Genomic DNA, 19,898 nt, shown 5'->3' with positions numbered 1-19,898 from the left:
AGCCTCTTTGTGTCTTTACATTTAAAGTGCCTCTTAAGTAAACAATATAGTTAGGCCTTACTTCTTTAAGCAGTCTGAAAATATTTTCCTTTTAATTGGAGTGTTTCATTTAATGTATTTATGAATATGGCCAGGTTTAATTCTACAATTATTCTAATTTGTTTTATTTGTCCCTTCTGTTCTTTGTTTCTTTTCTCTTCCTTTCATGTCTTCTTTTGGGCTAACGAGTGTTAGCCCAATCAGTTAGTATTCCATTCTATCACTTCTACTGGCTTTTCAGCTATACTCCTTTGTATTTTTTTTAGAGTTGTTGTTTTAAAGATTATACTATGCATCCTTAACTTGTCACAATCTACTTTGAATTAATGACATTCTGCTTCCCTTATAATACAAGAATTTTACAATATAATTTTTTTATGCTATAAGTTTATTTACAAACATATCTAGGATGCTGAGTTCAAGAGTTTGATCCTTTTTTCAAAGAGACTGCACATCTTAAAATGCTCCTCTTCGTATCTGTCTCATGGATTATTTTTTAAGCAGTTGGTGTCTTACTATATAGAAAGGTGCAGCAAATCCAGACCCAAAGTACAAAGTCATCATAGCTAGTAACCGCCACTTGTTTTCCACTGAAAATGGTAAATGCTTCCCCGAACCCTCCTCATAGTGGCTCCTACGGACCACAGAGGTTGTGAACCTCCGGATGCTTTGTCCCAACATAGCGCTGTTGGAAGCCCTGTGAAAGGTGCAGAACCTGAAGGCGGAAGAAATGGCGGCAGCACACCCAGCACTCCTTTCCTCACGACCTTTACAATATAATTTTAAATGTATACCCTCCTCCTTTTTCATAGTGTTGCAATATATTTTTCTCTTTTGATACTTTATAAATCCATAATGTTGTTATTATATTTCCTTTAAAAATATATATATTTCCTTCCTAAATTTTAAAGAATTTTAAATTTTAATTCCTGTTTGAAAATTACCCCATGGCTTAGCTATTTTGGTTTATCTCTCCTTTGCATTCCTGTAGCCTGTCAAAAAGAGTAGAAGAAATGAAAGCAATTACAGGTGCTTTATAAATATTGGAGCATAACAAAGGCAGCTGGTGGGAGGTGGGGATGGGGTGGGGTGGAAAAGACTCGTTTTGAAGACATCAGTTATTTATAAAGTTTTTCAAATTCAAGATGTAGCTTCTTCCAGGTTCCTTAGTCAGTCTAATTAGGAACAAAGATATTTTGAGTTTCCAAATTCTCATTGAGGGTCCTTCCTGGAGCCCTCGGTGGGCATTCTTTGTCCTCTGAGCTTTCCTACTGTATCCCTTATTCCTTGTCTAGTGGAATTTGAAGTAGTAACATAAAACCCAGGGAAAGGAACCAGTTTTTAATACCCAAACCACCAAGTCTGAATCTGGGTTTGTAAGCCTCCAAGGCTTCATAAAATTGGAGGATAACGTCAGCTTAGGACTTACCACAAACCACGAGACATTTAAATTCTGATTTATGATTTAGGCTGGACCAGCACAAGCTATCAAGAAATCTCATGTTCCACCGTTATTTTTTTTAATGTAAAGTAGAAGTAAAAGGACTGAACTTGCTCAGTTCCTTCCTGCTTGGTTAATGGAATTGATTGTGGAGTTGGCAGATATAGTTACAGGTCAAAGGAATAGAACAGACCAATTTGTGTTCCTTCTCAGATTTGCCATCAATTGATCAAATGATCACAGTCAGATTCCTCTTACTCTCTGGGAGTCCAACCTTCAGCCCCAGTCAGGAGGAGACTCTGCCCTGGACTCTGCACTTAGAGGGACATGTTCTTGCTCTCCTCCTGTGGAGGAGGACACAGGGTCAAGGGGATATGCCCACCTGGAACCCATGCCTGCCCTCTAGACATTTCTCCATGGAACCCTGGAATTCCTTGCACATATGCCCCCTAGACCACTTTCAGGTCTTGCAGAGTTCTGTTCTAAGACTGTCCTCCCAAATTTTGACTGGGCCACAAATATGCTTACCATTTTCCCAACCACTGGCCAAAGGGCACCTGCATTCAGAGCACATGAGCGGAGCTTGGTCATGGGGCTGTGGTGTCTATGTACCTACATGTGTGCCAGCTGAATGTCTCAAAGACGAGACAGATCTGGTTAAAGGTAAGAAGATGAGAGACAAGCTGAAGACTGACTCCTGAGCTGCTAAGGAAACCCAAAATTTAAATGCAGTCTAGCTTTCCAGGTCCTGATGAAAGTACACTTGTTAAGGTATGTGGCTAGAGCATATTTTATTCAACATTTTTAAAGGTTGAGTTATAAATTTTAAATATTTAGACATATGTATGTGGGTCACCATTTATATGCTTGTTTTGGGCCCCACAAATGTTAAAGGAGGGCCTGTCTCCACAACATTTCCTTTTCCTTGATTATAAACATGCTGGCTATAAATAACAATGGATGTTTAAAGGTCTTTAGAAACCTCAAGAACCTCAAACTATTTTTGTTTCTCTCCTTTTAAGTTTCAAGTGGTTGTGGATAGCAGTCTAGAATTTGTTCAGGTTGAGAGCAAAATCATTCACTACAAAGAGTTAAAAAATGTATGGAAAATGGTAAAATCTCTAAAGTAGAGGTATATTTTCAGAAATCTCGTACAATTCTAGCTGCCATTCATTTTTCAGATCCATATTACATACTATGTTTCTACGTCCATGCTGCCAGATCACAAGTACATTTTGTTTTCATTCATACAACAAAAGTCAGTTGAGCTTCCGCAATGGAAGCATATGCTTATGCTAGGGATATACACAACTAACTATAAAACAATATAGCAAGAGCTGTCACAGAAATATGTCTGTAGAGCTGTAAAAGCAGAACATTAAAGTACGCAGTTAAAAACAGCCCAGGAGAAGAGGCTCACTAAACCTCAGGACTGGAGAACGTAAGGACCATCTAGTCTACTGCCCAGCACTAGCACAATAAAGGAAACTAGACCCAGGCACATTACCATGAAATTCTGGAACACAAAGGGAAAGAGGATTATAAAAGTACCTCAAAAGAAAAATCAGGAAGATACAAAGGATCAGAACAGCCCCAATCATTTTAATGTAATACTAGAGCAATGTCCTCAAAATTATAAAGTTATGAAAAATTATTTTCAACTTAAATTCCAAACCTGGCCAAACTACTAACATAGTATAAGGAGAGACTAAATATATTTCCAGACAGGTACATTCTTAAGATACACGTATTTCAGAGAAATTACTGGAGAAGGTGCTCCATTTTAAAAACAAGCGAATAAGCCTATATGGATGTAGACGTAGGGCCCAAGTAATAGGGAATTCAATAAGAGAGAGGTCAAAGAAAACCCCCAGAATGATGACAAAGAGTAATCCCAGGATGGTATCAGGCCGTAGGACTTATCGACCCACAAAACCAGATCTTTTGATCAGAAGGTTCTCTCGGTGATGTCTCGAAAAAGATAAAATTGGTAAAAAATATTTAATACGTTGAGACACAGTGAGAGAGAATTTGGGGCTGAGTTAGTAATAAGACCACAGAAAATGCAGCACATAAACAAAACAAAACAACTGTTAAATCTCGGGGGAAAAAATACTTGTGAGAGGAAAGAAGAAAATTATAGTACTCTATGTGGCTCAGCTATGAATAGGATTTATGTACTCACTTTAACTTAAGGACTGATGATAGAGCTAACCAAAATTATATTACAATATGTTTGTATTGAGAGAACGGAAATATTAATACGGTGCATGTACTTTCTGGTGGTAGAGTGATAGGGATGAAAATCCTCATCTCCCATGATTGGTAGGTCATTATAAATGGCTAAAACTGAAAAATCAAAAAATGACACTATGCACAGAATATTTAGATACATGGAGGTAAATATTTAAAAAACAAAAACTTAGAGTTGTAAGTGGCTGCCTCTGGGGACAGGACATCAGTGATAGTAGGGAGAAGGGGCATAGAACCATGTGTTACATAATAAGTTCTGTATAGGTAGTTGATGCTTTAAACCATGAACGTACATAACTTTGATTAAAATGACATTTTTTAAAAATCCGGATTTTTTAAAAAGCTCTTATTTGGGGAAAAAAATAAGTGCATGGGCTTTACTAGATGATAGTCAAAATATTTAAATGTATACAGGGTTTCACAGTGTAAAAAGTTTTACTTGCACATTCACAATCTAATAAAATTCTACCAACCTTTCTCTGTGGTAGGTTATTATTATCATCCTTTTATAGATAAAGAACTTCAAGTTTAGGGATGTTAAATGCCTTGCCAAAGTCCACACAGCAAGGATGTGGCTGAAGTGAGGCTGGACTGCAGGTCTTCTGACTCTAGGTCCTTCCTCTGTGCCATGGCTGCTTTCTAAAGCAGCTCTCTGAGCCTGGGATATTTTGTAAATGCAAGGCTGCCTTATTCCTAGGATATTTGTGGAAGTGCAGTAATTTGGCGTTACAGATGGGAAGGACTTTGGAGATAATCTAGCTCAACCCTCTCACTGTACATATAAGAAATGTGAGGCTCACAAAATATTTTTCAGGCCACCAAAATATTAAGTGTACGGGAGAAGAATTTGATCAGTAGAAAGCAAAGCTTAAACTTTCTTCAGTTGCTAAGGTCCAGAAGTCTTTGTATCATTCTGACAAGGTAGGACTTATTTTTATCTTACAGATGAGGAAACTGGGGCTCATGGAGACAAAGTGCATAGTCTGATTCTACAAAAAAAATGGACTTTTTCTTTGAGCAATCCCTCCTAGTCTACTCCTTCAAGGTAGGGTCCTCATGGATTATACAATATAAAGGAAGTAAGTTTTTTTCTGTATGAATCTGGTCCTGTGTCACTTTGCCCCTCTTGGGCACGGTTGCAATGGAATCCTTCCACGGTGACTGATTCAATTCAATTTCTGGAATAAGCAAGCCCAGCGAAAGTAAATCCTTACCACATTTTATAGTGTCTCTCATTATCAAAGTGACCTCATAGACTTGTTTCCCAAGCATTTAAAGCCTGGTGACCTGACAGTTTTCTACTCAGAAATGACCATGTAAAACAGTCCAGCAAAGTTCCCCACATGGCAGGAACTGAGGCAAGTTTATTTTGCTGGCGGTGCACACAGCTTTTCGAACAAGTAAGTTCTTTCTCAGGTCAATTAAACCTGTGTTCAGTAAAATCACACGGGAGGCAAGAGGGCTGGGAATGTCAGTTATTGATTACCTCTAGGTTACACCTGGAGAGAGGCTCTCCTGGCTGAACTTGATTAAAAATCATTTCCAAATCTAAATTTCCACAACATCACATCATTTTCCATTACTTCCATCCATCTTCTCTCCTCCCCGCCCCCAGCCCTCCGAGCTTGCAGACTGAGGGTTCTGCGGAAGATGTTCCAGTCATGCGTGCTTCTCAAATTGTATATCATTTAGTTGAAAGACAGCCTGACCCTGGCATGAGCCAGGGCACCACAGGGAAAGTAATGGATGCTTTTCTTGTCAAGGTAAACAGAGAATTAGGGCAAAGAACTCTAACACTTCATTTACTAGCATCATCGTGGAATGAGATCCTCAATACAAGTGCATTGTCCAGGGCTCAAAACCTAGCTATATTTCCTACTTTACATAAGTTACTTAAGCTCACAAAACCTCCATTCCTCAGCTATAAGACGGAGATAATAACGTCTGTCTCACCCATTGTTTTGAGTATTAAAGAATACATGCAATGCCACTACCTATAGTTCCTGCCACATTGTAAATACACTTTGAATGTTAGTTGACTTCCCTAAACTCTGAAAGTGTCAAAACTCCAAAGGAAAAAATATATATCTCTTACTTCCCTGACTTGTTGGTAAATATGTTGTATTGATGCCTCAGCCATGAGATGGCCTCATTTGCTAATAAGATGATATCTTATATCTAATGGTAGAACATTCCAGTCATTTACATAGATAAACTCAATAAAATAGAGTTAGATGCCAAAACTGGACAAAAATGAAATTATACCCCTAGGGTGTTGAAGTTTTCCCAGAGAATATATGAAAATAAGAATTTTTAAAATTTGATCATGGATTCAGTTATACTGTGAACCAAATAACATGCCTATTTGCAGCAATAGTCTATTTCTGTCACCATAAGATATGAAAATGACAAATATTTGTGGCGAGGGAGGAACTGGGTTCAAATGCTGGCTCTTGTACTCATTAGTTGTGTAACCTTAAGGAAATATCCTCTCAATTCTGAGCCAGAGTTTCCTCATATGTAAGATGTATATTTCCCTTCCTTAAGGGACATGCACCTGGTTCATACTAAATCAACAAATGATAGCTTCTTCAAATTGATTTATACTACTGAAAATGAGATTAATTCCACTGATACATTCTTCCAACAGGTTCCATTATTTACTTATATTGATCATCTATGATTATCAAGTTCACACTATTGGATAGATGTAAGGGAAAAAGAGAAGGGGCCCTAACATTTATTTTCTACTCTATACAAGGCATTGGGCTACATGCTTCAGCACACATCAATTATGTTATTTGTTCCTACTAAAATCTGTACGAAGGAAGATCTAGGCTGCCCATTTTATTAACACCTAAGGAAACTGAGGCTTGCAGAAGTTAAATGCATTGCCAATGGTAAGTAGCAGAGTGTGGATTAAAATCAGGGCATGTCAGATTTCAAAGCCCACATCCTTCAGTTCATCAGAGGTGGAGGTATTCCTTAGGGATTATAAAGGATGGGAAGCAACCTGCATTTTAAGAGCATTTCTTCTTCAGAATCCTGTGAGAAGCAAAGAATCTCTGTGTGTACTCTAATGAGAGTAATATTTTCCCCAATTTATTGGTTCCCTTTTATTTAGCATTTTCCAAATCCTTGAAAAAATGAATAAGAATTTTTCTTCTCGTTGACTGTGAAAAATGGGTCCATCAAAATGCACGAATGTTTCTTGATTACTATGGCATTTTCTCTAAGTCTTTTGTTTTACATATTATCTGAACCTATCATCTTCACTAAGTTGTGGTTCTTCTCTCTCATTTCTTTCTTTCTTTTTATTCAAAGGGTACCCAGGGGTTAAAAGATGTACCTACTTGTAAAGACAGAAAATCAGAAGTAATACTTCTATGAAAACATTTCCATTGATCAGAAGGGGGAAATGGATGCTTTTCCCCTTCTGAGACCAAAACAAGCATTCTTTTGAGCTAAAGTGAGCCCTTCACACTAGGGTAATACCTATGGGAAGTTTGTTCTGTGAAAAAGCAACACATCAGGTAAAATTCAGACATGTCCAGCAGAGTATGTCTTTGTCCAGAAGGTGGAAGAGAAAGAACATTTGTTGAGAGCATGTGCAACTGTCTTATACCCTGTCTGAGGTTACAGTCTTCTGATGACCTTACAAGATAGGGACCTTTGTCCCCATTTTACAGATAAGAAAATTTAGGCTCAAAATTGGTTAAGTAAACTTCCTTTTAAAAAGTCCTAAGAAGTGGAAGAACTGGGATCTGAATCCCATATTTGACTGACTCAAAATAAAAGTAATTTTCATTTATTGTATCCCTATCACATGCCAGGTAATTTACATAATGATCTCTAATGCTCACAACAATATTACAAGGTAGGTGTTGTTCTCTTCATTTTTTTTTTTTTTTTTTTTGCGGTACGCGGGCCTCTCACTGTTGTGGCCTCTCCCGCTGCGGAGCACAGGCTCCGGACGCGCAGGCTCAGTGGCCATGGCTCACGGGCCCAGCCGCTCCGTGGCATGTGGGATCCTCCCGGACCGGGGCATGAACCCGCATCCCCTGCATCAGCAGGCGGACTCTCAACCACGGCGCCACCAGGGAAGCCCATGTTCTCTTCATTTTTAAACATCAGGAGACTGAGGTTTAGGTAGGCTAAGAAACTTTCTCAAGGCCACATGGCTAGGAAGAGGTAGAGAGCCAAGATTTTCACCTCGGCTTACCTGTTTCCAAGGCCATCCCTTTTCATAGCGCCATGCAATCTCCTGGCAGAGTTAATGACCACACTGACCTTAATTAAGACAAACTGGTAGCGGATGTGGAAGCAAGAAGAACCTACAGGAGAACGCCACTGTATTCTTGGAATTCATGCCAATTAGGAAGTAAATGAAAGGCATGGTGAGTATGTGCCATGCAATCTGAGAAACAGATTTTTGAAAATGAAAAGAAAAAAAATGAAGGGAAAAGAGGAGTCAACCCATGGGACAGAGAAAAAGAAGAACTACAAGTTCCTAAAGTAAAGTTGTGACAATACAGTCATACCTAATGTCAGACAGAAATATAAGTGCAATAATCTAAAGAAATCCATAACCCAAGAAGGTCTCTGATATTAAAAGAATAGGAACAAATGAGGGGAAAGTCTCTCTGAGAACCTCGGGCATGTTTTCACTGATTAAAAAAAAAAGGTACTCAAAATAACAAAATGATCCTTTTGTAGTTAACTTTGGGTAAACATTAAAAAAGTAAAATATAAAGAATATGAAGTATAAAAAATAAATAATAATAAGGTAACAGTCAGCAGACACAACACCTGCCTTAGTTGCATTTACAGCTGTATTGTCATTCTGGGAAAAAAAAGGATTCTCTAGTGATTGGTTCCTAAGAGCCCCACACAGTTGTGTGGGAGAATATGTAGGGTCCCCAAAGTCACCAGCCTTCGAGTCCCAAGTGAAATGTTAAAATAGCTTATGGAAGGAAATTGGTGAATAGAATTAAAAGGATGCAGGAATTGGGGGAGGAAGATGGCAAGAGGATCTAAGAATGAGGGAAAAAAGAAGACAAGAAGTGTAAAGTAAACTGCATCTGTATATACAAATGGTTGAAATTGGAGTTAGATTAGAAATTACTCAGAGGCTAATTAGTGCTCAGAGAGAATGCCTTTGTCACCAGCTTGATCGAAGCACTTTGTTATATCCATGAACAATGAGGGTTGGGCTGTACTGCCTCAGGGTAGTGAGTAATGGCCTGCACCATCTGTGACTGTTTTCAGGCACCTGAACCCAGGAGGATCCACCCTCTGTCGGAACCATCACACACTGGGTATTGAGTGTGTGCTGTCTTCACTGCCTGGGCAGACCCCTTGCAAGAGTAAGGAGCCCTGATCTTGGAATAAGGAAGATTGTTACTGGGAATAACCTGAAGTCACTGTCTTGGAAAGGTTCTCTTCTCTAACGAGTCCTTTCTTTTCTTTTCCTTGTCTCTTCTTTTCTTTTTTAAATGGTGTAAGAGTAATAGGTGTTGTACTACTGTTCTTCAAAGAAGAAAAAGGAAAAGGAAATGCAGAGTGGAACTGCCTGTGATAGAGGGGAAAGAAGATGAGAAAAGTGACCGTAGATGAGAAATATGGAGGAGGAGGAGAAGAAAAAGAGGAAGAGAAAGAGGAAGAGGGAGAGGAAGAAGGAGATGCAGCAACAGGATTCAGAAAAAAAGGTAAAGACAGAAAAATGTTTTTGAAAACTTTAAAGGTAAGTATGAGAGACCATGGATTATTGTTAGGTGTTGGTGTCATACCTGAGAATCACATTGGCTCATTTATAAAATGAAGGTAAACGTACACAATCCTTGCACGGTTTTGTCAGATTAATAATGCCAATTATTTCATAAAGTGTTGACAGAATTAAGTGAGTTAATGCATGTAAAGTGCTAAAAGCATGTCCAGCATATACAAAACATTGAATATTGTTAGCAATCATTGTCACTGTTGTTGATGTTGTTAGTAATAATATTAGTATTATTGAAAAGTGTGTAAAGTGCCGAACATTGCCAGATGCATGTAAGTTTTTAATAAATGACTATTATGACAATAATAGAGTTATTGTTACTATTGTTATTACTATTTGAATAAAAATGGGACATAAACCTAACTAAAACATTAATGTATAAAACATTCCATAAATGAAAAGACAGAAAACAAGGAGACAATGGGAAAGCACAAAACAAGATCAAAGTAACGTTAAGCTAGACAAAAGTTGAACTTTCATACAATATAGCTATATATCACAAATTAAAAACAGAAAGTGAGAGCTTCCCTGGTGGCGCAGTGGTTGAGAGTCCGCCTGCCAATGCAGGGGACACGGGTTCGTGTCCCGGTCTGGGAGGATCCCACATGCCGTGGAGCGGCTGGGCCCGTGAGCCATGGCCGCTGAGCCTGCACGTCCGGAGCCTGTGCTCCGCAACGGGAGAGGCCACAGCAGTGAGAGGCCCACGTACCGCAAAAAAAAAAAAAAAAAAACCAGAAAGTGAAACAAGGAAAGAAAATAATTTCATGTTAGAAATGGGGAGAAAATATAATTTGCTGATACTATGATTCTATGATAGGAAAACACGAGAGTATCAACTGAGATATTATTAAAACTGATAAGAAAGTTCAGAAACAAAAGTTGAAAAATAAGATGGCAAAAATCAAGATTGTTTCTCTATACAAAGAGATATAAACAACATGTAAAGAAATAAAATCTCATACACAAGAGTGTATAAAATAAAACTAGATTTAGAGCAAGAATAAGAGCGAGAGAGAAACATGTCGATATACTGATATACTCATGATATCTAAGGAATAAACTAAATAAGAAGTGCGCAGACTTTGATAAAGGAAGTCATAGTCTTTGCTCTTGGACAAAAGGCTTAAATAAGTTCAGAAATAAAATATATTTCTTGTGGGAAAGATAAAATGATTCTTAAATTTATTTAGAAGAAAAAAACCTCATGAAATTTAGCACACACACAAAAAAATAGAAGAGCAACGAGAGCTTATTTGCCCAACCTTGTATTAAATAAAATATAAAGCTATACTAAGTGGAATACAAGGCACAACTGTTAAGTGCTTTATATGCATTAACTAATTTTATCTCATACATAACACTGCTGTGAGGTAGGTACTATTTTTATCTCCACCCAAGAAGAAAGCAGAGCAGTCAGCTTAAGTAACAACCATCCCCATTCACACAGCAGGTAAATGTGGGACTGTATGCAAATCTAGGCTCCCCATCCCCAGAGCTTGTAAAAGATGTTTTAGAACTTAATATATGATAGTTTTAATCATGTACATAACTTAAAATGTCAAATAATACCTCAAAGCTTCAAATGAAACCCAATGTCTCACTGATACACCAAATTCCCACACCCCAGAGGCTGCCACTTTCAATTATCTTAGCGTTGCTGTTACTATCTAACCTTATATTTCTAAGTGTAAAGCTTACATTGCTATTTCTTGATATTTTCAATTTTAGACCTTATCTATTGACTTCCAAGTTGGAAAGATGAGAATTTCTCTCTCTTTGGCACAATAGTTTCCTATCCTCACCTTACGATAATTAAACAATAGTTGGTTAAAACAATATTTACTGTTACGTTATAATAATAAAAATATTATTCACAAAGTCAGGTGTGGACCATGATCATATTTTCCTTCTTGTAACAATGCCCCACCGCTTCTTGGAGTTAACTGTTATCCCATTTTCTTAGTTGTTTTGTCTTCCACGTACCTATCACTAATTAAGTCCCCCAAATCTCCTCTATAATTATAAATGTCCTCTTGATATAAATCAAACACATCAATCAATTCTATTCATTTCAGTTTGTTTTTTCCTTGGAAATATCTTGATGTGTGCCATCTTCCTGCTTCTATCCAGAAAGAATGGTCTCTAGACAACCTTCACAGATGCCATCTGGCTAAATCACTGTAATTCCAATTCTCTCTTGTGTTGAGTTTCTTCTTCCTGGATCTTGTGTTTTTCTTTCTTTCTTTTGTTTTGTTTTTAAATAACCCCCTCATGTTGGTGACACATATCCTCAGGTGGCTTCCTGAGAAAGTGTATAAGGGATGTACAAGTTTAAAAACTTGCTTTCTCTGAAATGTCCTTATTCTACTCTCACAATTAAGTAAAGGATAGTTTGGATGAGTATGAAATTCCAGGTTGCAAATAATTTTACCTAAGAAATTTGAGGACATTGCTTCTAGCTTCCAGTGTTGCTGTGGAGATGCCCAAATGAATTCTGATTCCTGATCTTTTATAGGTGACTCGTTTGGTTTTCCCTCAATGGAAACTTTGAGGTTCTTCTTTTTAACTATAGTGTTTTGAAATTTCACAGTCATGTATTTTGGTGTGGCTATTTTTTATTCCATTTCCGGGCATTTGATGAGAAGTTTCAAACAGGGAATTCATGTCCTCAGGTTTGAGTAATTTTCTTATACTATTTCTTTGATGATTTCCTGGTTATATTTTCCTTATTCTCCCTTCTTGGAACTTCTGTTAGTCAGATGTTGGGTATTGTGTGTTGGTCATCTAATATCCTCTCCTTCCTTTCTTGTATTTTGATGTCTTTCTGAGAGATTTCCTCAATGTTACCTTCCTTGTTTTCTACTAACATGATTTATTTCTACTATCACATTTTAATACGATGTTTATAATAGAGTTTTGTTCTCTAAATGTTTTATATATACAAATGTATACATATATTCTATCTATACATACATATATACTTATTATATTCCCATTTTGTTAATACAACATATTATCTTCTCTTTTTAAAGATATTGCTTTTGTTTTGAAGTTTTCTTCTGCTTGTCTTGGCTTCCTCTGAGTTCCCTTTTTCTGTTTGTCTATTGATGTCTCTTTTTCATGTTAAAGACGTTTTTCATACGTTTGTTGAAACTAGGCCTGTGTTCTTATTTGAAAGTGTGGCATTTAAAGCCTAAACACAAGAAAGAAAACCCAGGATAATCCTCAAAAATTTCAACTATTTTTGAAGGCATCAGAGTACTGAGGTCACATAGAAACTAAGTGGCCTGAAATTGAAGGAAATGCAAGCACTTCCAAGGAGAGGTGGGACATGAGTACTGATTCACCTATAGCAGAGCACGGGGCAAAGAGCACTACCATACAAGTGAGTAAGAAGAATTCAGCTAAAATTTTTTAATGAAATGCTAAAGGCTAGCAAGAGAGACTAGAACCCCTGGATGCTATAGATAAAACAGGAGTCTGCACTCAGTCCCACATTCTTCTCCATGGACTTACTCATGGCTTATCTGGAAAAGATTGGAGGAAAGGTGGAGATTGGAGAAAACCTCCCTTGGTGATGGAAGACTGGAGTAGGGTAGTGGGTGCACTGCAGAAAAAGTACAAAGCCCTTCCCAGACACTTCTCTCCAAGGAAGAAAAGCCTTAAGTCTTTGGAGGCGGGGCAGGAAACCCTGTTACCCCAGGATCCAGTAGAAAACCCACTGCACTGGGAGAAAAATAAAATAAAAAATAGTCTATCCCTAGGATGGCTATCCTGGGCTTCGTAAGAGGTCAACAACTGGAGAAGGGCAATGATAGCCCAGGAGGCTATCCTGGGCTTCATAAGAGGTCAACCACTGGAGAAGGGCAATGATCACTGAGAATTGTGTCCCCCAAAAGATATGTTGAAACCCTAAGCCCCCCACCAAGTAACTCAGAATGTGACCTTGTTTGGGAATAAGGTCACTGTAGGTGTAACTAATTATGTTAAGGTGTAACTAATTATGTTAAGATGTATTAGTTCTTAGTATTATATCAGTGTATCATAGTGTATATTATATGGTACTATATACTAATACAGTACTATATTATACTGGTATTATAATACTAGTAGCAATATTATATATTAGTATTAGTTAACATGAGTACTGGAGTACGGTGGGAACTTAATCCAGTATAACTGGTGTCCTTATAAAAAGACTGAAATATGGACAGACAGAGACACTGGGAGAACACCATGTGAAAATGAAGACAGAGACTGGAATATACGATGCATCTAAAAGCCAAGGAACACCAGGGATTGCCAGAAAACTATCAGAAATTAGAAAAAAGGCATGGAACAGATTCCCCCTCAGAGCCCTCAGAAGGAGCCAAACCAGCTGACACACTGATTTCACATTTATAGACTCTGGAACTGTGAGAAAATAAATTTCTGTAGTTTTAAGTCATGTGATTCTTTATTATAGCCCTAGGAAACTAATACACCTGGAAAGAAGAAAGATGAGAGATCTCCTCTGAGGCACAGACACATAAAGAAGGCTTAAAGCTGAGGATACAGCAGAAATATTGAGAGAGAGAGAAAAAAAGAAACGACAAATGAGCCTCCACCCTAAACATAAGGTAATACTAGAAGAATTTGAAGCCTTGATTCACTGAAGATGACAACAATAAAATGCAGAACTAGCTTAGTTACAGTTTAGATTGACACAGCCCCCCTGTATATTGACCTTGTAAAACAGTATGCCTATTTCCAGACACAAATACTGTTTACCTGAGACTTTACTGTTCTAGACACAATAAAACAAGAAAAAACAACCCACTGAAAAGAGACAAAGCAATCAAGAGAATCAGATTCAAATATGAACAGATATCTGAACCATAAGATAAAGAATTTAAAATAACTCTGATTAATATGTTAAAGGTTCCCATCGAAAAGATGAACGACATGAATGAACAGATGAGGAATTTTAGCAGAGAGATAGGAACCATAAGAGTCAAATATAAATGGTAGAAATAACACACACAAACACACAGAGTACTAGAGATGAACAATGTCTTTGACACACTCATCAGTAGACTCAACACAGGTGAGTAAAAAATAAGTGAACTTGAAAGCAGGTCAAAAGGAATTACCCAAACTGAAATACAAAAGAAAAATCAGAGTGAAAGGAAGCGAAAAAAAAAAAAAAAACAGAAAAGACTGGGCTTCCCTAGTGGCGCAGTGGTTGAGAGCCCGTCTGCCGATGCAGGGGACACAGGCTCGTGCCCCGGTCTGGGAAGATCCCACATGCCATGGAGCAGCTGGGCCTGTGAGCCATGGCCGCTGAGCCTGCGTGTCTGGAGCCTGTGCTCCACAGCGGAAGAGGTCACAACAGTGAGAGGCCCGCGTACTGCAAAAAAAAAAAAAAAAAAAAACACCACAGAAAAGACTATCAAGTAACTATGGGACAATATCCAAAGATTTAAAATTTTAATCCTAGAAGGAGAAAAGAAAGAAAAAATACTTTAAAAGATAATAAACAAGAATTATCCAAGAATAATAAATGACATCTTCACAGATCCAAGAAGCTCAGAGAACCTCAAGCAGGGTAAATTCTCCCTCCTCATTTCCCAAAGAAAGATTATATTCAAACTGCTAGAAACCAAATTTAAAAAGAAAATCATGGGAGCAGCAGTGAAAAAAAAGACATATTACATACTTACACAAAGGTAAGAATCACAGCAAACTTCTTGTTAGAAAATATACAAGCCAGAAAACAAGAGTAGCATATTTAAAGTGCTACAAGAAAAAACAAAACAAAACAACTGTCAACCCAGACTTCTATACCTAGTGGAAATAAAAGTGAAGTAAAGACTTTTCCAACAAACAAAAATTGAGAGAATAAATTACAAGCAGACTTGTCCAACAAAAAAAATGTTAAAGGAAATTATTCAGAGAGAACTTATAGCTGAACAAAGAAAAAAAGGGAAAAAATCTTGCTTCTGAACAAAGAAAGGACAATCTCCAGAAAGGACATTTTCTTATCTTAATTGCTCTAAAGAAAACTGACTATCCACAGGAAAAAAATTAGCAAGATGCTAGATTTTAATTCAAACATATAAATAATTACATTAAATGCAAATGGTCTAAGCACATAAAGTAAAACATAGAGCTTGTCGAACTGGACTTTTTAAAAAAGCAAGACCCAGCTATACTTTTTCTATAGGAAACACACTTTATACATATAGACATTAAAAGGAAGAAAAAGGATATATCACAAAAAATTTTAATTTTGAAAAATGCTAAAATAGCTATATTAATATCAGACAAAATAGACTTCATAACAAGGAATATTATTTAGAATAAAGAAAGACATTGCATAAAGATAAAGGGGTAAATTCACCAAGAACATATAAGATAACTGTGTATGCACCAAAAACACAGAGCTTCATACTACTTGAAACAAAAATTGATAGAACTGAAAGGAAAAAAAAGACAAATCCATGATTGTTGGTAGAGACTTCCACATTGTTCTATCAGTAACAGATAGAATATGTAGATAGAAAATTGGTAAGGATATAGAAGACGTGAATAGCATTAACAACAAGTTTACTCTTGAACGAAAATCAAAGAAATCAAAGAAATTGAAAGAAATCAAAGAAGACCTAACCTAATAGACATACCATCATTCATGGATTGGAAGACTCACTATTGTTAAGATGTTATTTCTCTCCAAATTTATCTGTGGACACAATGCAGTCTCAGTCAAAATCCCAGGAAGAATTTTTTTTTTGTAGAAATCAACAAGCTAATTCCAAAACTTATATGGAAAGACAAATGAACTAAGATAGCCAAAATAATTTTGAAAAAAAAGAATAAAGTTAGAGGACTCACACTACTTTAAGACTTACTATAAAGCTATAAAAACTAGCACGGCATGTTATTAATAAAAAAACAGATAGGTAGGTAAATAGAATGGAACAGAATAGAGTCCTAAAACAGCTCCCCTCCCAATCAACATAAATGTAGTCAATTTTCAACAAAGGTGCAAACACAAGCCAATGAAGAATGGATAGTCTTTTCAACAAATAATGCTGGAACAACTGGAAATTTATATGGAAAAAAAGGAACCTCAACCCATACTCTACCTCATACACAAATATTAATTTTTTAAAACTATAGACTTAAATGTAAAACATACAGATATAAAACTTCTAGAACAAAATATGGAAGAAAGTGTTTGTGATTTGGTATTAGACAAGGATTTCTCAGTTATGATACCAAAAGTATGATCCCAAAATTACATACTGATAAACTGGACTCCATAGAAAATAAAAACCTTTGCTCTTTGAAAGGCACTGTTAAGAAAATGAAAACAAAAGCCAACAGATTGAGAGGAAATGGGAAACAACCCAAATATTCAACAACTAATAAATGGATAAAATTAACTGTAGTGCATCCAAATATTGGAACTCTACTCTGCAATAAGAAGGTAAGAATGGATAATGATGTACCCAACAACATGCATGAGTCTCAAAGAAGCCAAATCAAAAATCTACATTTACATGACATTAATTACATTTACATGACATTACATCTAAAGGCAAAACTTTAGACACACAAAACAGATCAGTGGCTGCCAGGGACTGGGAGGTTGGCTATCCAAGAGTCAAAAAATAATTTTCATGCTTGATTAAATTGTTCATATATTTTGACTGTGAGGGTAGTTACACAAGTGTATTTTCAAAATGCACAGAACTGTATATTTAAGAGTGTATTTTATTGTGTGTAAATTATACTTCAATGAACCTGATTTTTCAGAAATGCTAATTGCAAGCTTCATGTGCATGTGTAAATTGTGAGCTTCTCTGGTTGACATGTCTCACCTCCTATAAATTTCCTCTCCTAATTTTTGTGGGTTTAAGCCTTTGTATTCTTTTATTGCCATTTTAATTGCGCTTTTAGGAGAAATAGGAGATAACCATGTGTGTTCAATTTGCCAAGTTTAATCAAAAGTTCAAAAGTGGTATTTCAAATCAGTGAGAAAGGCTAGATTACTCCGTAAGCGGAGAGGAGATCTTATATGTTGTGTGTGTCAACACACACATGCAAAAGGTAACCATCTGAGGTGATGGATGTGTTAACTAACCTTATGATGGTAATAATTTCATAATACGTACATAAATCATCATGTTACATACACACCTTAATATTACACAATGTGATTTGTCAATGATATCTCAATAAAGCTAGGAATAAAGTGTGAAATTTCTGAATTATGAAATTAAGACAAATAAAATAACAAAAAATACTAGAAATATATTTCAAATATACATGATAGATTCAGATTAATGTCCTTAAAGCACAAAATACTTCTATGAATAAGAGGGAAAAAAAGATAAGAACCTAATTTTAAAAGTCAAAGGACATGAAAGAGTGCTTCACAGAAAGGAATATTGTAAATATTTGACCTTTTTTGTAATTAATAAATCCTAAATAAACCTATATACCTTTGTTCTATAAACTGGATAATTTTCTTTTCTTTAAGAACAATACCCAATGACTGATAATGGTGGAGGCAACTGGCTATTCTCATGCAAATGTAAATTTGATTCAACTTTCCTTAGGGCAATTTAGCAATCTGTATATAAATGACAATGTAGCAAGACTGTATATTAAACCTTAAATGCTTAATATACCCTATAACCAGCAATTCAATTTCTGGGAATCCTTCCTAAGAAAAGTATTAAAAATGTGTACAAAGATTTTTGTTACAAGAATATTAATCACAATATTGTTTATAACAGTAAAAGAAAAAATGTGAGCAACTGCAAGTTGATAAAATACAGCCTTTTAAGAATAATGCTGTAGGGCCTCCCTGGTGGCGCAGTGGTTGAGAGTCCGCCTGCCGATGCAGGGGATACGGGTTCGTGCCCCGGTCTGGGAGGATCCCATGTGCCGCGGAGCGGCTGGGCCCGTGAGCCATGGCCGCTGGGCCTGCGCGTCCGGAGCCTGTGCTCCGCAACGGGAGAGGCCACAACAGTGAGAGGCCCACATACCGCAAAAAAAAAAAAAAAAAAAAGAAAAAAAGAATAATGCTGTAGGGGAATTTAACACCCCACTTTCACCAATGGACAGATCATCCAAAATGAAAATAAATAAGGAAACACAAGCTTTCAAGGATACATTAAACAAGATGGACTTAACTGATATTTATAGGACATTCCATCCAAAAACAACAGAGTACATTTTCTTCTGAAGTGTTCATGGAACATTCTCCAGGATAGATCATATCTTCAGTCACAAATCAAGCTTTGATAAATTTAAGAACATTGAAATCCTATCAAGTATCTTTTCTGACCACAATGCTATGAGACTAGATATCAATTACAGGAAAAAACCTGTAAAAAATACAAACACATGTAGGCTAAACAATACACTACTAAATAACAAAGAGATCACTGAAGAAATCAAAGAGGAAATCAAAAAATACCTAGAGACAAATGACAATGAAAAAACAATGACCCAAAACCTATGGGATGCAGCAAAAGCAGTTCTAAGAGGGAAGTTTATAGCAATACAATCCTACCTTAAGAAACAAGAAACATATCAAATAAACAACCTAACCTTACACCTAAAGCAATTAGAGAAAGAAGAACAAAAAAACCCCAAAGTTAGCAGAAGGAAAGAAATCATAAAGATCAGATCAGAAATAAATGAAAAAGAAATGAAGGAAACGATAGCAAAGATCAATAAAACTAAAAGCTGGTTCTTTGAGAAGATAAACAAAATTGATAAACTATTAGCCAGATTCATCAAGAAAAAAAGGGAGAAGACTCAAATCAATAGAATTAGAAATGAAAAAGGAGAAGTAACAACTGACACTGCAGAAATACAAAGGAGCATGAGAGATTACTAGAAGCAACTCTATGCCAATAAAACGGACAACCTGGAAGAAATGGACAAATTCTTAGAAACGCACAACCTGCCAAGACTGAATCAGGAAGAAATAGAAAATATAAACAGACCAATCACAAGCACTGAAATTGAAACTGTGATTAGAAATCTTCCAACAAACAAAAGCCCAGGACCAGATGGCTTCACAGGCAAATTCTATCAAACATCTACAGAAGAGCTAACACCTATCCTTCTCAAACTCTTCCAAACAATTGCAGAGGTAGGAAAACTCCCAAACTCATTCTACAAGGCCACCATCATCCTGATACCAAAACCAAAGACGTCACAAAAAAAGAAAACTCCAAGCCAATATCACTGATGAACATAGATGCAAAAATCCTCAATAAAATACTAGCATACAGAATCCAGCAAAACCTTAAAAGGATCATACACCATGATCAAGTGGGGTTTATCCCAGGGATGCAAGGATTCTTCAATATACGCAAATCA

At 36.6% G+C, this 19,898-nt stretch overlaps 1 protein-coding gene across 1 annotated transcript; it reads right to left on the bottom strand.

The window, feature by feature from the left end:
- Positions 1 to 415: 415 nt before the first annotated feature.
- LOC132492410 (cytochrome c oxidase subunit 7C, mitochondrial-like) lies at positions 416 to 759 on the bottom strand. The gene has a single exon (XM_060101918.1). The coding sequence runs from the start codon at positions 718 to 720 to the stop codon at positions 529 to 531; it is 192 nt and encodes a 63-aa protein (XP_059957901.1). The 5' UTR covers positions 721 to 759; the 3' UTR covers positions 416 to 528.
- Positions 760 to 19,898: the final 19,139 nt, after the last annotated feature.

The sequence above is a fragment of the Mesoplodon densirostris genome, chromosome 6 (assembly GCF_025265405.1).
Source record: "Mesoplodon densirostris isolate mMesDen1 chromosome 6, mMesDen1 primary haplotype, whole genome shotgun sequence".
Lineage (NCBI taxonomy): Eukaryota > Metazoa > Chordata > Mammalia > Artiodactyla > Ziphiidae > Mesoplodon > Mesoplodon densirostris.
The sequence above is the reverse complement of the archived record's forward strand: the minus strand, read 5'-3'. Positions and strand labels throughout refer to the sequence as shown.